Source organism: Centroberyx gerrardi, chromosome 16, assembly GCF_048128805.1.
Source record: "Centroberyx gerrardi isolate f3 chromosome 16, fCenGer3.hap1.cur.20231027, whole genome shotgun sequence".
In the NCBI taxonomy this organism is placed as follows: Eukaryota; Metazoa; Chordata; class Actinopteri; order Beryciformes; family Berycidae; genus Centroberyx; species Centroberyx gerrardi.
The window spans coordinates 22,583,259-22,592,604 of record NC_136012.1 but is presented as its reverse complement, the minus strand read 5'-3'; the positions used below and the strand labels follow the sequence as shown (position 1 = coordinate 22,592,604).

Below are 9,346 nucleotides of genomic sequence, written 5' to 3'. Positions count from 1 at the left end.
CCCTATGTAACTATAAATGTAATTGTATGATGCATGTGATATTATGCATGATAGTGTAATAACAAGATATAAAACATTATTTTTCCTCAAAAAATGCATGCACCTCTCATGACTAATTTGCCATCACTTTTCAGTATGCAGGCTCTTCTCCGTTCAAACACACTAACACCCTAATGGACTCTTGTAATTGTTGTGTGGTCCAACTCCTGTTTGTTGATTCCCGTGTTATTTCAAGCACCAGTGACCAGCCGAGGCCTTTGGCTGAGGAGGCAGACATGTATTCAGCAGTTAATCTGACGGGACATCTCACTGCTATGTGTATTGGACCGGCCCATTGTTTTTCCCTATAGATTAGCCGGCCTAGTAGCTCACATAATCGAAAGGCTATAGACAGACTGTCATTGCTTTACACTCCACTAACAGACTACTAACACAAAGGTTCAATAAAAGTCCCCCAGCAGAATGTTTTGAACAATATATTTACTTCCATTAAATAAAACACAATAGTTTATTTTTTTGGATGTTGAAAAAAAAAAAACATAATTCCGTACCAAATAGTATACACAGAGCAAAACCAAATAATTTTTCGCAGGAACATTTTGATGCTTCTTTTTTTTAAATCCAGAATTGCTATTCTAAATCGATATTCACACAGACATTAATAATAAATTTATAATATGTTAGAAACACACAACTGGTGCGTTTTAGTATGTACATTCCCTTTGTTTGCAAGCAAAACATGATTCCTTTTAGGGTTTTTTTTTTTCCACATGCGTTGGTAAATTGAACCTTGAGAAGACTGGAGGGCTATAGCGCATTCGCCTCAACAAACAGGAGATGATAATTCAAATATATACAACCTTTCAGTCAACAATTAACGTCCAAAATCCACCAAAAAACCCTCACGACAAGCTTTAAAACATGAAATAGGCCTGTCGGTTCTACTCTGCGCTCTGCAGAATAAAACAGGCCTACTCATTAAAGGGGAATAAACCTAATAACTCCCGTTTCAGTTTGACTCCGTCGTGGAGTTGAGCTTGTTTCAGTGGTTCAGTCTTCTAGTGCCCTTTTGAAAATGAAAAAGTAGTAGTAGTCTCTTGTTCCTGTGGCCGGCTGTTTGCGTTCACTCACACACTGCAAAAAATGTCCATCTTAACAGGCCATTTAGGCTCGTATTCAGTCTTAAAAACCTTTTTTTTTTCTTAAAACAAGGGGAAAAGTATGCCAACGCGGTGCGATAATCCCACTTGTTTCTCTATGCATATTCAGGAAATTTCTAGGAACAAGTGGCAGTATCTTGAAACAAGGCAGAATGAGGCAGATCACTCCAACTAGTATCAAGAAATAACAGCTGATCAAGAAATTTCCTGAACCAAATTGGGAAAAAAGTGAAATGATCTCGCCCCGTTTGGCAGATTTTCTCACTCCCTAGAAAAATAGCATTTTAGGCCTCAATACTAGCTCATAACGACTTTGCTAAGATGGGTATTTTTTGCAGTGCAGGTAGGTATTAGACGGGTCTGTCCACGGCGTATTGGCAAGCGCTCAGATTAGAGGCAGGATTCTGCACAGTGGCGTATCCAAAACTCGAGTGCTGCTTGGCTTTCAGTCTCAGGCTGGCCAGGCTGGAGTTGCAAGTGTCCCTGTACACATAAGGAGGGGTCGGAGGCGCGTATGGGCAGGCCGACGTGGGAACCCCCGAGTTGAGAGACGGGTTACTGAGGTTGTTCAAGTTATTGAGGCTGTTGAGGCTGGAGCCGGGCACGCCGGTGACCGCAGACGGCACCATACTGGAAGTCATGCTCATGGAGGATATGGAGTTGGGCGGGGAGAACATGGTCTGCGAGGATAAAGGGTTGACGTTCATGGAGTTGAAGAAGGGGAAGCTTTTGGTGGATAAGGAGGCCGACGTCAGCCCCTTGGCAGCCCAGTTGTTATACGTGTAGCTGGGGTACATGTCGTCGTAGGGCTGCATGAGTCCATTGAACTGCGGACCGAAGCCGTTCTTGCAAAGCTCGGCTTGTTGGTTCCTTTCTCGTTTCCTCCACTTTGCTCGCCGGTTCTTGAACCACACCTAGAGCAGACAATGGAAACAGGTTAGAGGTTTTCTTTGGGGAAAATTAGTATGATTTCATCATCTAGTTTAGCCTCAAGTAAAATTCTAATAATAGATTTCTACATCTTTTTTTTTTTTAACAGACACACCATTTGGCCATCTTCCATTTGATGCTAATGATATTGCTTTCATGGCCCACAGTCAAAATATACTATCATAATACTACCACTATTTCTATTAATACAGTAAATGGACTGTATCTAAATTTTAATTAAACCTTATGTTTTCCTAAGTATTTTCAACGCCTTCTCACGCAACGCGACTGAATTCAAAACATGACATGTTTTTTTTTTTTTCCCATGCAGAGAAATATGCTTTGATTCCGTCAGTATCCCAACAGAAAGCATCTGCGCGGCGGGTGTCACTGCACCATCTTAATGTGGAGAGGATGTGTATTCCTCTGCAGGCTTCCACAAACACGCTGACCTTAATTACACAATGCCGGGGCGACAATAGCAAAATACAAGCTTTGCACCTCTTTCACACGGACAGAGGAACACGACTGGTATCTGTCACTGACAAATGTCAATAGCCTCAACTGTTAACAACGTTATTAGTCTGTAATTACACTTAAAATGGCTATCAAAGAGCTAATGAGTGTGCCAAAAGTGTGCTATTTTATTGTAAGATTAAATGTTGAAAAACTGTATCCCGTGTGCCGAGAACCAGTAGGCTAAATTATGTTTTAAAATAATGCTAAACTGGATTGTTTTGTATTGTAATTAGATTGGCCTAATAGATAAACATAAATAATCTAATTAAATTAGGCTGCAACAGTTAGTATATTTAAACAAGACTATGATTATTTGTTTTACAACAAAATACTGTTTCCTACATTCTTTTCGGGCAATCTTTTGCCGTGCGTAATTGTGCGTAAAGTTTGGTGTCCGTGCGTAATAATTCATTAAGATAGCATTATTAGGGTAACCCAAAGATTGGCACAAATCACCCGAAATTATACACAATAATTGTGTTTGTTTACACTCAGGGGAATGCTCACCCTGACCCGGGCCTCTGTGAGGTTGGTCCACACGGCTATCTCCTCCCTCGTGCTCATGTCCGGATAGCGATTCCGCTGGAAAGTGGCCTCCAGTTCCTGCAGCTGCTGGCTGGTGAAGTGAGTCCTCTGCCGCCGCTGTCGCTTCTTTTTGGAAGGGTCATCTGAAGAGTCGTCGTTTTTATTTTGGCCCTTCTCTTTCTCTGTAACGGGTAAACAATTTAATTCAGTCATGGTCATTCACTAAGTTCAGGCGTTTAGTCTAAGGCCTCTGCTACATTGATGACACAAAAATGCCCGAATCCATGACAATATAAGAGATGACATTTGTATGACAAGATATTGATGAGGATACAAGAAATTCTCTGATAAATCCAGTGATGCGTGTCATGTTCTGGATATTGCATCGTCCTACATTTTTTTCTCACGTTTTCTTCTAGGATTCAAACTCGAAAGAAATCACTGAAAATATAAATAATTACGTGACATTTTTTTCGTGGACAAGCCAAGTTATCTTTCATTTACATACCACATAAGATACTTTGCGCGACCACAGTCTACAAAGGCCAATGGTACAAAGTAATGATCTGTTAGTAAAATGACAGCTATAATCGCCTGTTTGCATGCACGAAATAACTTCCTGCGCCTAAAACGTCCTTTATGAAGATTAGTGGGAGCCATCTTTTGCTTTATATCATAAGATGACATCCGCCGCGCGCTGTGCGGAGGACAGTCTGCACCCCGGGATTGGTTCTTACCTACAGACTCCGGACTGGAAGTGTCCGACACTGTATGCACCTCTAACCGGTGTTTTGAATCCACAGACCGCTGCAGCGGCTGTAAACTAGAAGCCATTGCCAGCGCCGTGTGGTGTGTGGAGGCAAGTTTATTCCCGGGAAGGTGGTGATGGTCTAGATTCAATGGATCCCTCATAGAGTTCATCGGTAAGAGAGCGCACAACTGGTTGTCAAAAGCAGATTAAGTCCCCTTCAGTGCTCGGAGGATAAGAGGAAAGTCGTCCGTCGGCGGAATGAATTCAGTGTTCTCCAAAAGCGAACAGCAGCGCGGTTCCTCTTGCAATTCAGTTGAAACCCCTCTCTCTGTATAAACTGGCCTGAAAAATCTTTTAAAATAGGCCAAATGCTGCCATACTGGCGTCGGAGGCAAACGACAGATACATCGGCTGACTATCAGAGTGACAAGGACAGGTAGGTGATATTAGATCCAGAGGCATACACACACTGCACCGCTCTCTGTTCATTTCAGCTGTTCCCTGCTCACTGCCTATCCAACTGCGCCTCTCTCCAGACCTCCACGTCACCATGTTGCGCCCGCCCATATTCTTTCTGACAGGCACATCCATGTGGATATGACGGTGTGCCCAACCAACCGGAGCTTGCAGAAACAAGATATGTCTGCCAGTGTGTTTATGCTGGGGCTGGCGCTTATTTTTCTCTTCCAAATAAAAGCATGTAAAGAGAGATGGGACGCACGGTGTACCCGCGACGCACCGAGGAGCCGTTGCGCAGCAGCCCAAGACCAAATAAAAATGAAAATAACACAGTTTGGCCCCATTTTATGAGATGGGTCCAGTGGCCCAGTAAAATGATGCAGTTCTATTGAAACCCGAGTTGAGCTCCTCGCAGGCCCTGTCACCGCAGTTTACTCAGGGACTCAATATGGATAAAGCAAGCCACCGAGCGGATTGTATTGAAAGCTATATGAAAAAAAAATGCACACTGAATATCAAACATAACAGAGTGAATCTGCTGCACAGCGATCCTGTAAAAGGAAACTCAATGAAAATCCACTGTAAAACCAATTTCACGACCAAAAAAAAAACGGAAAGGCTGGAACTTGAAAAGGAGGGATGCGCAAGCTTGGTCCTAAACTGTCTGTGCTTACTTGTCAACTGACACTGAGTGCCAAACACGCATGTTAAAGAGCACGTGAGGGGCGCAGCATGGATCACAGATATTTACATGGTCATGAATTCATTTGGAGACACAGAGGCAGTGGCATAGTGGAAAACTAAGAAACGGAGACCAATAGAAGCAGAAACCATTATATTTTCAGAAAAGCAAAGCATTAATGTATGCGTTTCCCACCGTTAAAGGCCCTATCCTCATACAACTTACTTCCGTTTGATACTTACTAACATGTATATTATGCATTTCCATCATATGTCAGCCTATAAAGGTGGCAATAACTGAGTTAAGGTGGGTTCCCTGCGTGCAGCCTACATGCAGAAACGATGGAAAAAAAAAACCCGTGTCAATCATACTGGTTGTCAAATGAGGCGATCCTCTTGACCTCTCCTGAGTTAAGGTTCAAATATCCATGTTAGAACGCCCCACCCGAGCCGTAGTTAACCATGCAGGCTCAGTTTGTTGACGACGGCTTACTTTATCTGGGTGCTTAACTGGATATCTCTCCTCACTTTGCGTTTGGACCCCTCCGTCGATCTCAGCGAGCACTCCTGTAGTGTTTTTTTTAATCTGATAAGACCCTCATTTGCCTAAGAATTTCTGAAGGAGGACTTTTAATGAGTTTGAGCTGATATGCCAGCAAATTTCCCCCAGTAATTCCCTCAAGATCGTGACGCGTTAAGGCAAAGTAAACATGTCTAATCAAACAAATGCGCCTTTAAATTTTTTTTTAAGGTGGGAGTTTGCGCTTGGAGAGATGTGAGATGGGTAACAGGTGATCGAAGTGATGGACAAACTATGTAGAGAGGATGCAACAGCCAAGGCAATTAGTGTGATTCATACCAGTCTAAGAGAAAAATGTCTAAATAGAAATAATCATCATTCTAGATTTTTCCCTCCTCTTCTTCCTCTTTCTCCTCCTACAACTAGTAAAACAACAATACGACTAATAACACATTAAGGGGGTACAAAATGATGATGATGATGATGATGATGATGATGATGATGATGATGAAAAAAAAACACCCCTTCCACATCCACGTGGCCAGGCGGACGCCCATTCAGCCAACACATTTTCAGGATTTGGCGCTGTTAAGAAGTTAGTGGGCTAATCCCGTGAAAGCCCTTGATATATAAATACCACGAGATGCACCACATTTACAGTCCTGTGGGCGAACCACGAACCGAGCAGGGGAAGAGACTTATCGAAACTAAGAGCCGCTCCCCTCTCATTTAGACTTATAAAACCTTGTTTGGATTTCATAAAACCTTGTTTGGATTGCCAATGAATGAAGATACATATTTTTACATCTCGCAAAGTTCTGGCCATTAATGTAGAATTTGATAGCAAAGGGTTTATTGTTATTGCTATTAAGGGAGTAAAAAATACAATTATGGCCTGAAATATTTTCAAACAGTAGCTCTTAGATCTGCTGAGGGGAATAGCTTCAAAGTAGTTATAGCAATTAAGTTGTAATTAAGGTCTATTGCCAATTAATTACAATAACTGTAACTAAGTCATGGTAGAATAGTTTCCTAATAGTTTTTGTTTCACGTTGTAGTAATAGTAGCAGTAATATAGCCTATAGTATATAGTATTGGATAAAATTGAATATTATTATTGAATTGAATAGTATTATTGAATATTAGTATATAGTATTGAAATAACTGTAGCCTACTTGTGATTATTCTTATAATAAAACCAATTTGATACTTTTTTTGAAAATGTAATAATTTTAGATTATTTTATAATTACAATTATATTCAACAGCAACAACAACAATAAAGATATTTTTATTATTATTATTATTATTATTATTATTGTTATTATTATTATTATAAAACATGCTTTGTGTGTTTTATTTATCTTTATGCAGAGCAGCGAACAGTCGGCTGCTCCTTTTTCCCCGCATTGTAATACTAAACTTGAAGTGGATTATCGGTTTCCTCTTCATTTCTACCTTCTGAATACTTTATCTCTCTTCTGCGGATTACTGCGCGCAATAGGCCTCCGCCATAGAGGGCCATTAATTAGCAATTCAGTCAATATAGGGGGGAGACGACAAGGCTTTTTACATAGGATTAAGGAGACATCAGATTCCTCCATTAGTATATTCCTCCTCACGAATGGGCTTTCATTATACATTTAGTTTTCCCCGGAGTCAATCCAACAAGCGCTGCATATATTACAGCAAAACAGTTGACGCTGGTGTGTCTATATTTGCAAGCCCGGTATCGCCTCATCATCCTCAACCCCCCTCCTTCATATAATTATATTTTCCTATTTATCTTATTATTCTTAATCAATGGCCGTTCACAGTGTGCAGCTATGAAGCGGCGGGCCTTGCCCTCTGCCACTTAGCCCTATCAATGTCGGCGGAATGAAACGGAATGAGACTTATTGGTTATTCGGTTAAGACCTAACAGGACTTGATGTAATTTCCCCACCGCATTGGCGAATAATTAAATAAATCCCAGACTTAGTCGTGCAAAAGATCCCAGGTTTTGTTTAGTGTTTTGTGGGTTTTGTTCTGAGCTTTTATTTTGGCAAACATGGTGTTATGTATTTCAAGAAATTTAAAAATGGTTATAGATTATTTGCAAAAAAAATATCAGTTTGATTCCTATATTGCTCCCAAAGAGAGCCAACCTCAATGTATGACGTAGGCCTTGACGTGACAAAAGGCCAGTATAGGAAAAGTTAAGTGTATAATAAGCTGTGCAAATGGTCATATAGGTTCTTTTTTTTTATTAGGCTACATCAAATAATATTCCTCTAGCATAAACCCCTGTGCAGAGCTGTCATTCTTATCAAATCCACGGATGATGCTCTCAGTCTTCACTGCCTGCTCTCCCTGCATTGAAAAAAAAGGTGCAGGTCCACCTCCGACCACCAGGTGTCCCTCTAACACAATGGACAACCTGGATTCACCCACAGCTTCTCCCCATTAAAAGCAAAGGGCCAACACATATCTGTGGCCTCCAACCATTTCCTGCCTAAACCAACAGGTAGGCCTACACACTGCAAAATGTTCACCCAAACAAGTCATTTAGTCTGAAATTGAGTTTCAAAATCTTCATTAAAAAAGTGAAGAAATGTGGAAGGGGCGTGAGATAGTGTGAGTTGTTTCCAATCCAAGAATTTCCTAGAATGAGGTGTTATTTTCTTGATCGCAGTGGAGAAAACATGTGAAACTGCACTGGAAACAGCAGAAATCATCTCACCTCACTACCAGAATTTGACACTCGTATGAAGCAAAATAAGACTATTTAAAAGGGTGTGTCATTTTCAACACAGCTGTGTGTCTAGTTTGGGACAACACACATTTGTGTAACACAGGTAGGCCTGTGTTAATTACAGCATCCCTTGTGTCAGTATCCTACGTAGTCATTAATATCATCTGGCCAGGAACTACAGATGAAAACTAGCCTTTTTGGCACATTCACAGGAATGTTTACTAGTGTGAATCATCTCTGCCAAAGAAAAAAACAGAAAAATGAAATATGGGCTGTTTCATTGGAAAGTAACACAAATGTGTGTCCCAAACAAGACAAATGTCACATCCTTTTATGACTTGTTGAGAGGGACATTTTTTGCAGTGTATACCCTCTATCCGGCACTTCATCTTTTTTTTCTTTTTTTTTTTATAGCTATTGGAATAGAAAATAGCATGTTAGGTCTCCAAAAAAACGTTTTATTATTTCTGTGGAGTGGGAGAAAATCATCAGACTGACAGGATCAGATACTCACCTATTTGTGCGCAGGTGGTGGCAAGCTTGCGGCAGTGGGAGTCCATTATCGCAATTTAGGAAACCGCTTCTGTAAAAACAGACAAAAGACCCATAATTACCTATTAGAGTGGTAAACAACCGCCTCTTGTAGACAACTGGTTATGGATAAATCCATTGTGGTTCACTGTCACACAATTTTCCCTTTGCAGTCAATCATTTTCGGATCAACAACCAAGTTGGGATGTCAGCGGCTGTGCAAAAAATGTTCATTTTAATACGTTTCATATTCAGTCTTAAAATCAGATTTTTGTGCAAAATAAGTGACACTGTCCAAGTGGAGTGATATAATTCCACTTATTTCTAGTTCAGTTTCACTTGTTTTATGATTTTTGTGGAAACAAGTGTCCATATCTTGAACCAAGACAGAAAATGACTCCACTATTTCAAGAAAATCACACCTGATTCAAGAAAATTCATGAAACAAGTTGATTTGCGTTGGAAACAAATGGAATAATCTCAACCCTTTTGCACGTTTCCCACTTGTCTTACGACAAATAAGAATTTTAAGACTCA

The 9,346-nt window shown here is 40.6% G+C and overlaps 1 protein-coding gene across 2 annotated transcripts; it reads right to left on the bottom strand.

Annotated features, from left to right (window-relative positions):
• Window positions 1-489: 489 nt before the first annotated feature.
• Window positions 490-8,865, bottom strand: pitx2 (paired-like homeodomain 2). Of its 2 annotated transcripts, none has more exons than XM_078289068.1 (3): window positions 8,793-8,865; window positions 3,117-3,316; window positions 490-2,074 (listed from the first exon to the last, which is right to left on the bottom strand). In XM_078289068.1, exons 1-3 carry the CDS (start codon window positions 8,836-8,838, stop codon window positions 1,511-1,513), a joined length of 810 nt encoding a protein of 269 aa, XP_078145194.1. In that variant the 5' UTR covers window positions 8,839-8,865; the 3' UTR covers window positions 490-1,510. The 2 variants fall into 2 exon arrangements, with proteins under 2 accessions (XP_078145194.1, XP_071778862.1); XM_071922761.2 differs by lacking the exon at window positions 8,793-8,865 and adding an exon at window positions 3,872-4,386.
• Between the last annotated feature and the right edge of the window lie 481 nt (window positions 8,866-9,346).